This window comes from Pan troglodytes, chromosome X, assembly GCF_028858775.2.
Source record: "Pan troglodytes isolate AG18354 chromosome X, NHGRI_mPanTro3-v2.0_pri, whole genome shotgun sequence".
Classification (NCBI taxonomy): domain Eukaryota; kingdom Metazoa; phylum Chordata; class Mammalia; order Primates; family Hominidae; genus Pan; species Pan troglodytes.
Window position 1 is genome coordinate 104,634,646 of NC_072421.2, and position 12,815 is coordinate 104,647,460.

At 35.4% G+C, this 12,815-nt stretch overlaps 1 protein-coding gene across 11 annotated transcripts in view; it reads right to left on the reverse strand.

Moving 5' to 3' along the window:
- NUP62CL (nucleoporin 62 C-terminal like) overlaps positions 1-12,815 on the reverse strand; it is a 121,115-nt gene that overhangs the window by 24,286 nt on the left and 84,014 nt on the right. For 6 of the 11 annotated variants that reach the window (XR_010154673.1, XM_063804010.1, XM_063804004.1 and 3 more), the window contains 5 exons: positions 10,554-10,704; positions 9,911-9,960; positions 9,631-9,765; positions 7,271-7,382; positions 4,165-4,231 (listed from right to left, as the gene is read on the reverse strand). Coding sequence is in view for 8 of the 11 variants with exons in the window: in XM_063804004.1 (XP_063660074.1) it covers positions 4,165-4,231; positions 7,271-7,382; positions 9,631-9,765; positions 9,911-9,960; positions 10,554-10,704 (515 nt within the window). In the remaining 3 variants the exon portion in view is untranslated. The remainder of the gene's footprint in view (positions 1-4,164; positions 4,232-7,270; positions 7,383-9,630; positions 9,766-9,910; positions 9,961-10,553; positions 10,705-12,815) is intronic. The other 5 variants (XR_010154675.1, XR_010154674.1, XM_054676465.2 and 2 more) reach the window with 1 other exon arrangement.

Consider the following 12,815-nt stretch of genomic DNA (forward strand, 5'->3'; position numbering starts at 1 on the left):
ATGTTTTATGATGGAAAAAAATGTGTACTAAAATTAAAGATATTGAATTATCAAAACATTTCCCAGAATCCTTTTGAAATAAAGATTTGATTATATACAAGTTGAAGATTTCTCTTTAGTAAAAAACTATAATATTTGTATTGTTAAAATAACACATCTATTACTTTTTCTATAACGATTATTTGAGTAGAAATAAATGGATTCATTGAGCTTACTCAAAAAACTTTTCAGTCCACAGATCATTTCAGCATACATGATCCAATTAACTACTAAAAAACAAAATAAAATAACAAAAAACAACCTCTCTTAAGACAGCATAATTAAACCCTGCCACTCTCAATTTCTTCATCTTGTCATTTCCTGATATGAAAAAGAAAGTCTCCTTGGGTGGGAATGGCAAAAAGGAGCCCACAGAGTCAAGAAATACCAGGCTTTTTTTCTCATTCTTTTTCATGGCCTCCTTTGTCTCAGTTGAGAACCAATATGAAATCTCATCGCCTCTCCAGCTCAAATGAATTTTTAGCAAAAAAGTAACTCCAAGTAATCATTACTCTTCATTGTTTTACTCTTTTTATCCTGTGTTTACTTAGAACTTTCCCCAGATACCTAGAACTTATATCCTATCCAAAGTACTATCATACTTTGATAACCTTTGTCCTCTACTATTAGGTACATGACTAAGATTTGTTTTTATATTTAGTGATCCTACATTACAATTGTTTTAAGAGCATACCAGAAGAAAGAACACCATTCTGATAATAAGGAAGTCTGGATCCTGGTCCTAGCTCTGCCATTAATTAGCTGTGTGTTCTTAAAGAAGTCATTCAACCTCTCTGAGCCACAGTTTCTCCATTTAAATAAAGTAAGTCCCTTTTCAATGCTAACAATCTTAATTTTATTAAGGAAACACTGGCTGAAAGCCTTGAGATTTCATTTATGACAAAGAGAATCCCTGCCAAGAGAAAAAAATCACTATAATTTTTCTCTACAGCCCAAATTACTTTTTGACACCTTCCTCAACTCTACCCGAGAAGCACTGATCACTGTAGAAAAACATGCGACAGGAAGACAACTAAGTCAAGCATTGTTTAATCTCATTCCTGAGTGTTTTCTAGTTACTGACACTCTCACATCTCAGCAGTTCTTATAACTTGTCTAGGTAAGTGGTTTTTGGTGATAAACTACCTGGAACTACCTTCTCTAGATCCAATTTAAGAGCTACCTTTTGAATCACATGACCCTTCTTTTCTCTTACCTGACCACATAAACATAGTAAATTCTGATAATCAGTAACCAGTTCTGCCACTACCATTTACTGACATTGCTTCTTTTAATCCTTACAAAACCCCTAAAAGATAGATATTATCCCTCATTTTAAAAATGAAGATACAGACTCAGAGAGATTAAGTAACAATTAAGGTCACACAACAATTAAGTGGTAATGCCTTGACTTGAACCCGTATCTATCTGACTTAGAAACTCTCCCCATCAGGCAGTTTTAAAAAATATTAAAGCGATATAGAATTTAACCTCCCTCTGATAATTCAAAATAGTTTCAAAATTGATAGAATATTTTTTCCTTAACACAGGAGAGAAGGAAGTAAAGATGAATGATGATCTAGGTATGTCTGGAAGGGAAAGAAGCTGAAGAAGTTCATGGTTGATGACCTCTATTAATGCAGAAAATGAAAAATCTAGCATGCCAAATAATAAAATTTGTATTATTTTAAGGCCACATCTTTAAAAGTAGTTAACTCTGGTTAACTAGCTCCCATTTGTCTTAATTCCTTAGGCTTCATTATATTCCATATTTAGGCAAAGTCTATAAAAATGATTTCCACCCCCCAATTTTTAAGTCTATAGGAAAGTTGAGAGAATAGTAAAAACCACACACTTGTATGCCTTTTACCTAGATTAACCCACTGTTAACATTTTGCCACAAATTGCTAAATCTTCCTCTTTGCAAATTTTTGCTGAAAGTAAACCACAGACATGAGAATTCTCTAAATAACATAGCCTGAATCTTCTAAGAATAAGGATCTTTTCCTACATAATCAATAACTATCACATCTAGTAAAATAAACAATTCCTTAATATCATTTAATATACAGTCCATATTCAATCCCCCAATATTCTAAACAATATCTTTTTAGTTTTGATCAGTACCTAATCAAGGGTAACAAGGTAGACTTGAATGTTATGCCTTTTTTAATCTAAGACTATCCACTTATTTTTGTTTGCTTGTTTCGAATTTTTTTTCTCATAACGAACTTTTTGAAGAGTCCAAGCCAATTATCTTTCAGAATGTCTCACACATAGAATGTCTGATTATTTTCTTGAGATTAGATTCAAGTTAAACATTTTGGGTAAGAATACTACATCATCTTTCAGAATGTCTCACATGTGGAATATCTGATTATTTTCTTAAGATTAGATTCAAATTAAACATTTTTGATAAGACTACTACATAAATGGTATTGTATACTTCTTATCATGTCAGATCAAGAGGCACATAAAGTCCAGTTATCCTACTATTGGAGAGGCTAAGTTTGATCACTTCATTAAAGTGGTACAAGTTAGATAGCTGTTGTAAAGGCACATTTTGTCCTTTGTAACTATTCAGTAATCTATGGAGTGATATTTTTGAGACCACATAAATATCCTATTCTCCAGCGATCTTAAACTCAATGGTTTTAGCATTCATTGATGATCCTTGCCTGAATCAATGATTGTGCTGGGGTTGCAAAATGGCTCTTTTCCTCATTGAAGTGTACAATTAAAATGGGTGAACTTTATGGTATGTAAATTATGCCTCAATAAAACTGTTTTGAAAAAATTAACTCAGCAACTTACAGACTGTATCTGGTACATTTTCTGCTAGCATATTTTTCTGCCAAGAAATGACAGTTTGAACATTTTACGAATGAGGCAGGTGTTCAAGATGAGAGTGAGCTTAATGAAAGTGTTCTGTTGAAAGTTTTATTAATAGTAGTTTTCTAATTTTATCATTCCTTCTTTCAATAATTAGCTGGCATGCTTCTGTAGACTTTCTCCTGTACCTCCTTTTTTTTGGAGTATCATTATAGATTCATGAGATTTTATTTTCCCTCAATCTATTATAATCTGTTACTACTACTATTCTTTTTGATGTTCAAACCATCCTAATGTGGCCAGTGGGAGTCCCTTCAAGCACAATCTTGTGCCCTGATATAACCTTATTAGTCACTGAACAATGATTGCTTTCTTGCACAAGAAGTCTCAAGCTCACTCTGTACTTTCCCAGCCTGAGGCATGAGATTAGACAGTTCCCCAAGAAGACTTGGTTCCTTTTAGTGTGAATGGCATTTAGAAACCAAGATCTAGGTTCTAGGTGTGCTCATTGCCACTGGGGTATGTCTGTCATTGCTTCTAGGCCATTTCTGTGTATAGAACAAAGGAACAGGAATTCATTACTCATATCTTAAATTCAAATTTATAATGCAAATAGAAAAGAAGAGGAAAGATAACTTGTATCTCTTTGACTTTCAATGAAAATCTTGACTTCTATTATCACTAATATGCTTTACTTTATTTCTCAATATATATGAAATGGTAGTAATACTGGTATTATAATTCTGAAACTAATAATAAACCTATTAAGAGAAAGTTTAAAATTTCCTTGATGTTCCTTATATCCTTAAGATGACCTCCTAGAAGGATGCATCATCAAGAACACTATGTTCAAAAGTTATCTGAACTGGGCGATTGTTATAAATTAGTTATGTAGGTTTGTTTAGTTTCAGTATGTATTCAATTTTAGTATTTGTCTTCCTTCTCATTATTTTTGACTTAATTCTAATTTTTTGGTATGTAAAACATTTATATGGCCCCCAAGTCAAAACTGTGTAAAAAGGCATATTCATAGAAGTCTTGCTTCTATCCCAATTCTATGTGCCCCATTCCTATCCATCCTCTATTTTCATTAATTTCTAGTTTATCCTATGTGTACTTCATTTAAAAAAATAAGGAATTACAGTTTTTCAGAACTATAATACACATACTGTGCGTTAAGCAACACCCATACAACAGCTTTTATATGAGTTTGGTCATGGAGCATACAACTGACATGTATCACGTTTTCTACTTGCAATAAATACACAGAGTGGCATACAAGCAAACTCCCACCTGAATTCCGATCAATCCACTGCAGGGAGTCCATATGGGCATTCAGAATTCTGCAGATCTGGTGGAGCTAAAAATACATATAAGACTTTTAGATTATGATTATTCTGAGGTGGTAAATAAAAAATAAACATAAGAAATTGACATTAGGAAGTGACTTTTAATTTCTTCTGGTAAGAAATGGACTGAGAATTACTAAATACTAATTTTTTTGTTGCTAATTCATATTTGCAATGTTCATTATCTTTATATATTGGTTCAATTTAATTATTTGTAACTATCGTGAATTGGATACCTACAATTCAATAAGAAACTGACTACCACAGTATAAAGAACATTAAGACACATTTCACAAGACAATAAATTCACATAAAAAAATTAAAAATAGCACCAGTTGTCAACCAAATCAGCAATTTTTTTAAAATGGTCTTACTCAGTTATCGAGTGTGTGGGAAAAATAGGTACATTCATATATAGCCAATAGTAATATAAATTGACCCAACCTTTCAAAATGTAAATTTTTATGATACATATCAAAAGCTTTAAAATATTCATACCTTTTGACTCAGTCAGTATATTCTATTTCCGTTATCCAGAGGAGATAATCAAATCTAAATATAAGTGGTGATTACTGGACTATTTTATATTGGCTAAAGATTGGAAACAATATCTCTACCAATCAAAAAATGATTAAATAGATCATGGTAAAGTCAACCCTGATGAAACATTATAGTACCATTAAAACTCATGTTTTCAAAGAATGGTTAAAATTTTTGGGAAAGACCATGAAAGAATATTAAGTGAAGATAGAATACAAAAAGTTATATAGTTTCCAGTACTCTTTAATACAAAAGAAGTATTTTTAGCAGCATAGCAAAAAAGACTAGAAAGAAATACACCAGTATATTATCAGGGTACTGTTAATATAGATGACTTAATTTTCCTTAAGGATTTTGTAAGAAAATGTGACTGAATAACACAGTGCATAATATGAACTTACTTAATAAAACTTTTAGACATTAGGTGGTCTTTCCCATTGCCGCTCACAAAAAAAGGGGGAATAAAAATAGATAAATCTCATCACCGTGAATACTGGAACACATAGCTCCTATTTTTCTACCCTAGTATATGACCCAGAGTAATAAAGCTTTGTTAATCCGGTTACAATTATCTACAGGAATATTATTGCTCAGAAAATGTTTTTCCCATTTCTTGTCCAAGGATTTATGCTCTCTGCAAAAAGAGCTGTCAGTGGTCTCTTTCTTCTTTTATTCTGCAATCAAACAGCAATTACCCTTTAATTGACTCATCTTAAACATCCCAATCACCCCTGCCAGGAAAACAAAAAGACTCAAACCATTTACTACCCACTACTAAAATAAAATAAAACAATCCAGGGCTAAGTAGAGAAAATGGACAAAGACAGAATTATAGTCTCCTTTTAGTTACTTGATTGAGAACACTCCACTTACATTAATTCAACACAGAGAAACTAGAAATCAACTCTGCTGAATGTCTAAATCTGCATATATTTACCTATGCACCAAAATTCTATTACAACAAAACAATTTTGAATTTTGGAATTACAATGGTAATCTAATATTTCATTAAGAGAAAATCTGTATTTTGTAAACTCTTGATCATTTGTGTGAACACAGGGACATGGTAGCATGAATAATTTCAGATTAATTTATATTTGTCTTTGTTCAACTTTAGATTCACCCAAAGTACAGAATGGCATAATTTTTATAGCGGGAAGGGACCTACAGATCATTTAATCTATCCTTGACATTTTGCAAAAGAAGGAGCCAAGACCCAGAGAGATTAAATGACTTAAACAAAATTCTAATACTTTCTCAGCTATAACACACTGTATCTTTATAATTTAAAAAGTGGTAATGTGTATGTAGATAAAGAACTGTCTGTATATAATTGAACAAAGAGCTTACTAAAGAATAATCACCACTTACATATATGTCATTCATCTTCACCTACCCAATCCTGGCCTCACTCCTGATTATGATTAACTGATAGAAAGCACAATGGGAACTCCCACAATGGGAGATCCCTCTTACTACTACTGCCACAGAGTGGGAGCGGGAAAAGGAGGACTCCATTTAGCTGCTAAGACAACAGGGAAAGGTACAGGAAATAAGCTGTTTAATCAGAGTATAGAGAAAGAAAAAAAAAACAATTCTTTCTTACTGCCAAATTAATTCACAGCACCTTAACTCTAATTGGAGCCTCAGCTGTAATTCCACTGATATAATACATTTATTATGAGCTAAGTAGTATTCTGTGGGGGCAGGTGTAAACCTAATAACCATATTTCACCAAGTTTCTATAGAAAAATGTAAAGTCTCAAATAGTCAACCTAACAAATTTTAAAATACAATCTAACCATAAATTAAGGATTGCCTGGTTGTGTTGAACAGACACAAGCATACCTACTAACACTTATATAAGTATGTAAACAAATATGTAAAAAGAAGAATGAACTGGCTAATAAGTGAACAGAAAAATAAATACAGGTACATACTTAGTTATGTGAAGAATAAGGGAGAAAAGCATGACAACTTAGGGAAGAGTAATATTTTCACCTTCCTGGGAATAACCACAAAAAACTCACAACCTTTTCTGCCTCTAGATGTTTCCTGCTCCACTAACCACACCCAAGGGGCTTCATATTTCTAGAGGCAGGAAGAAACACTATAGAAGACGGAAAAAAGGGACTAGCTTAAAAGAACCATAGAATGCTAATTTCTTTCTAGAGACAGGATCTCACTCTGTCACCCAGGCTAGACACAGTGGTGCAAGCATAGCTCACTGCAGCTTTCAACTCCTGGGCTCAAGTGATCCTCTCACCTCAGCCTCCAGAGTAGGTAGGACTATAGGTATGTACCACCATGCCCAGATAGATTTTTTCATTTTTTATAGAGACAGGGTCTCACTATGTTGCCCAGGCTGGTCTCAAACTCTTGGCCTAAAACAGTTCTCTTGCCTCGGCCTACCAAAGTGCTGGGGTTATAGGCATGAGCCACCATACCTGGCTGTATGCTAATTTCATACTAAATCTTGGTTGCCTAAGTACACAAAGCAGTAAACACACCGGATCAGTAGTGTCAGAAGAACTTTCAAATGTATTCAGGTGATTAACAACGTCCTTGAGATCTTGGGCCATTTGTTTCAGCTGAGCATCTATACTTTCTGCTAATCTGTAACTGAAAAGGCAAGTAAAATAAAGGGATTAACAAAAAGTGTTTTCTCCACTACCTATTGTTATTGATATATAAACATGACACTACCAATTGGATTTGCCCTAATTCCCCTGTCTTTTCAGTGGAGCTCAGTTATGACTACTGATATATTTTCATGGATGCAGCATTTGTGACGTTATTATTACCACGTTCTAAAAAGACTCCAAATGAGAAGACTTTTATCTACCTTGCGTTTTTACCTTCACCTATTTATCCTCTAGGTGAATACCCTGGGGATCTGCAGAGCAAAGGAATCCTTTAAGGTGTCAAAATACACCTATAGGACATTTACATACAAAAGAGAAGTTATTTAGGGTTTGGCAATATTCAATAAATGCTGAGATGTCTTCAATGATCTTGAATACACAAATTTTCAAAATAAAACCTCATATAAATATACTTCATCAGGCAAAAAAGATGTTTTGAGAAATGAGCTTCACAATAATCAAAGATAGACAAACCTGCTAAGTTCACAAGTTAGTTGCCTAAATTCTCGAGATTTCCACCCAAACCACACACACACACACACACACACACATACACACACACACACACACACACACACACGACCCAGTCAATAGATATGTTTATGAGAATTAAAGTGGCCAGAGGATTTTTCAACCTTAATGTGTATAAAGATTGAAAGAGTCAATTAGATTTGTAGGTAACAACTATCTACTGCCTTTCTATGGCATAGTACTTATGCCATAGAATTGGTTGCCTACATTATTGAAGATTCTGGTAAATATTTCATCACAATACAAATCTGGGCCGGGCGCGGTGGCTCATGCCTGTAATCCCAGCACTTTGGGAGCCCGAGGGGAGTGGATCATGAAGTCATGAGTTCGAGACCAGCCTGGCCAACATGGTGAAACCCGGTCCCTACTAAAAATACAAAAAATTAGCTGGGTGTGGTGGCGCATGCCTGTAATCCCAGCTACTCAGGACGCTGAGGCAGAAGAATCGCTTGAACCCAGGAGGCAGAGGTTGCAGTGAGCCGAGATCGTGCCACTGCATTCCAGCCTGGGCGACAGAGCAGGACTTCATCTTGAATATATATATATATTCAGATATATATATATATATTCAGATATATATATATTCAGATATATATATATTCAGAATATATATATATAATTCAGAATATATATATAATTCAGAATATATATATAATTCAGAATATATATATATATAATTCAGAATATATATATAATTCAGAATTATATATATATATATATATGTATGACTACAAAGGAGCAACTGGAAAGGAACTAATGTCATGAAGATTTCTTCAAGCTACAGTTAGGATCTTATGGCCAAAAATGTAACTCTATATGTTTCAAAAAAATGATAGAATGCATAGAAAGCAATACGAAGAAAAGAAAAATTCACAAAGGTTGAAATACAAAAGCAGAAACTGATTTAGGTTAGTATAGATTAGTTGTACTTACCACATTTAATGCTCCTACAAAAAAGTTAACTTGCAAGCATGTTAAAAACAGGCCCAGTCTTAACTCATAATAAGTCATTGATAAAATGTGTCCAATTTAGTCTCAATCTAGATTATGTTGTTCATTCATACAAATTCTAATACTTAATAAATTGGCCAATTACCAAACCTCAGTTCCAGAGAAATAAAGTTACTTTGGGAATACTGGCACTATATTGACAGAAGGTAAAGACTGAAGAGTTCACAAATAAAATATAGCCCTCCTAAGACATTGACAAAATCACTCCATTTTTGAAAGCTATACAGTTTGCCTCCAGATTAACAAATTGCCTTTAAAATAGCAAATGATTTATCACTAAAGCAATTGCATGACTATTAGTTTTAGCAGAATCAACATAAAGAGGAGACCATAAATATCTCACAATACCATGACACCATACACATAAAATTTGTACTTCTAATTTAAGAACAAATTTGACAAATACAAAAACTTTACAGTGAACATGCATAAGGTTGACAGTAATAACAGTAAACAAAATGCTATAAAACAAAATTGCCAGAATGATTTCTTCATTTACAAGCATCCAGAAAAGATAACCAGAAAACAATCAAACAAATTGATAAATGTCAACTACAAAAGCTTGTCCCTTTCTACCGATTTGTATTCCTTGCCTTCCAATTCGACTTTTCCCCTCTGTTCCTGGAATGCTCTCAGAATACGTAAGTCCTGCCCCATTCTTCAATCTTTATTCAGTTACTTACGTCTCCACATGCTCCTCATCTGCATCCTGCAGATAATGAAGTCCACTCTGGTCGCGCGTAGACTCCTCTAAATAAGTCAACAGAAATTCTAGTTCCTGCTGCTGTGACAGGATAAAATCCAATTCTTGTTCCAATCTGAATAAAATAAGTTAATAAAAAGGCTGATGAAAGGAATTTGGAGTGACAAAAAGAAAAGAGTTAACAAACTACAGAAGGAAAAAAAACACTGAATAAAAAGATAGGTCTTTAATCTTTCAACCAAGGAAATCTAAGGTTCTACCTTTTCTGATCCAGTTTCACTTTGTTCACTTCTCCATGTAAAATACGAATCTATAAAGAGAAATATGAATACAACAATATAAGTATTTGAATTTATATAACAATTTTAGAGCAATATTAATTTTCTCAAATACACTTCAAATATGAAAGATTTCCTTTTATTCAGGGTACTTATTGCCTAAGGAATATACTTTGAGCTGCTCACCAATATTGGAATAGAAAATTAACCACAGGGCTGGGTATGGTGGCTCATGCCTATAATCCCAGCACTTTGGGAGGCTGAGGCAGGAGGATCACTTGAGCCTAGGAGTTTGAGACCAGACTGGGCAACGCAGTGGGACCCTATCCCTACTGAAAAAAACACACACACAGTTAGCTGGGGGTGCTGGTGTGCCCCTGTGGTCCCAGCTACTTAGGAGGCTGAGGTGGGAGAATTGCTTGAGCCAGGGAGATCGAGGCTGCAGTGAGCTGTAATTGCACCACTGTGCTCCAGCCTAAGTGATAGAGCAAGACCCTGTCTCAAAAAACAAAAACATAAACAAAACAACAACAACGAAGAAAACCACAAAACACAGGTCTATTTTCTTGTGTTCATCTGCAAATACTTGCACAATGTAGGTAGATTAATGAAAATATCTTCTTACCATCTCACCATTCTCAATCAACGCATGGTCCCAAGCATTGACCTGAGTGGCCTGGAGAAGAAAGTACTTCTCTTGATCTTCCAGCTCAAGGTTCCACTCATTTATAAGACCCTCCAGATGACCATATGTCATCACAGGAGTTGCTACTACACTAAAACATAAAAAGATGCAGGATGATCCAATAATCATACTTTAAAAAGTGTGATCAGATTTTAAAAACGAACACAGGAGGACTCTGAGAAGAAAACAGCATATAAGGAATTTCCCATACCTGCTTCCCAAGAAAACAAACATAACTGGTAAAGATGATTAAAAAAACAACCCCTCAAAGTCACTTGAAATTATCCTAGGTGAATATAGTAAATAAAGATTTATTAAGAAACCTACTAAATCACAGCAAGAATAGCTAAAGTCTGTGCCATAATCTGCTCCTTCTCTTCCCCTCATCCCAGCTCAGCATGAGAGAAGCTCCTTTCTGGGTAGGCATAGCTAAGGAGATAGGATTCTCTCTCCCCCAGCTCTTAGTCAAAGTGACCCATTCCCTGTTTGAGTAGTATCCACAAGAGAGTGGGCATTCCCCACTGGGTAGAACCATGCAGAACTCTGATTCCCCTGCCAAGTGGTATCAAAAAAGGCTCAGCAACTAGCTGATCTTTTGGCCAGCAGAGCCAGTCAATGGTGATTCCTCTGCTGGGGTAGTGTCAGCAGGGCTCAGTGGGAAGGTAATCATCAATTCCCTAAGTGGAAGACACAGGCACGATTCCAATTCCTCCACCAGGGTTCTTTCTGTGGGATCCAATGACAAGTTGAACCTAAATCCCTACCCAGTAGCAACAGGGCTCAATGAGGCAGAATGAGGCAGGGTTAGTCACCATTAGGCTTCACCTCTTGCCTCTGGTGTCAGAGAGACCCAGTGGGGAGCTGAATCTCTATACCCACCCAGCATCATTACAACTGAACAAGGTGATTCAAGTTAGGGCTTGTAGGGATCCCACTTCCTGCCATCCATGGGGTCAGCAATGCTCAATGAGAAGCTTGACCTCCACATCCACTGGCAAAGCCAAGACTAAATGAGGTAGGGCAAAGAGCGCCTAGTCAGTACTTTGTCCCCCTTCTCCCATGAGCCTGTGTCAGCTGGGCCCAGTAGAGAGCTAAGCCTTCATACCAACCAAGGAGGCTGAATGAAGTGATGTGAAACAGAGTAGTTGACATTATGCTTCTTCTTCCCTCCCCTTGTGTCAGTGGGGCCAACAGGAAGCTGAAATTCTGCCTCCATGTGCAGCAACTAAGCAGTGTGAGTCAGTCCTCCACTTCCCCTTGATCTGGGGGCTCCAGGGCCCAGCTGGGAGCTGAGCTTACATCTCCACTTACTGGCAATAAAGTGGTAGCATGCAATGTTCACCTTTCATGAGGGATGAGTCAGTGGGGCTAAGCGGGAAGCAGTTTCCATACCACCCATCTGCCTTGAGGCAGCGTGGTAAGTGCTCCACTTTTGCTGGAGTGGTGTGGGTAAGGTCCAGTGGGAAGCTGAACATACAAACACACCCACCCCTTGTACTACATGTCAAAAAAGAGATGCTTGATGAAAAAAAAAAATGAAAATAGGACCTAGACTTTCCTAACATAATAGACAAAATGTCCAAGATAAAATTTTAAAAATTACCTATCATATCAAAACCCAGAAAACCCACAACTTGAAAGAGAAAAGACAACAGATGCCAACACTGAGAGGTATCAGATGTTGGAATTATCTGAAAAGAATTTTAAAGCGACCATCAAAAAAAGGCTCAAACAAGCCATTTCAAATTTTCTTAAAACAAATGAAAAAACAGAAAATCTCAGCAAAGAAATAGAAATTATGAAAAACAACCAAATGAAACGTATAGAACTGAAATGTAAAATAACCGAAATAACAAGCTCACCTAAGGAATTTGATAACAGAATGGAGTCAACAGAGGATAGAATAAGAAAACTTGATGACAGACAAATATAATTTACAGAAAAACAAAGAAAAACTTCGCAGAAACAAATGAAAAATGTCTCAAGGACTTGGAAGACAATAATAAAAGCAGTAACATTTGTATAATAAGAGTTCCAGAAAGAGAGGAAAGAGAGAATGGGACTGAAAAACATATTTAAAAAAAAGATTGAAAACTCTCAAAGTTTGTGAAAAGATATAAACTCATAGATTCAAGAAGCTGGACAAACCCCAAACAGAATAACTCAAATCCACGCTAAGACACAAAATAATTAAACTTCTGA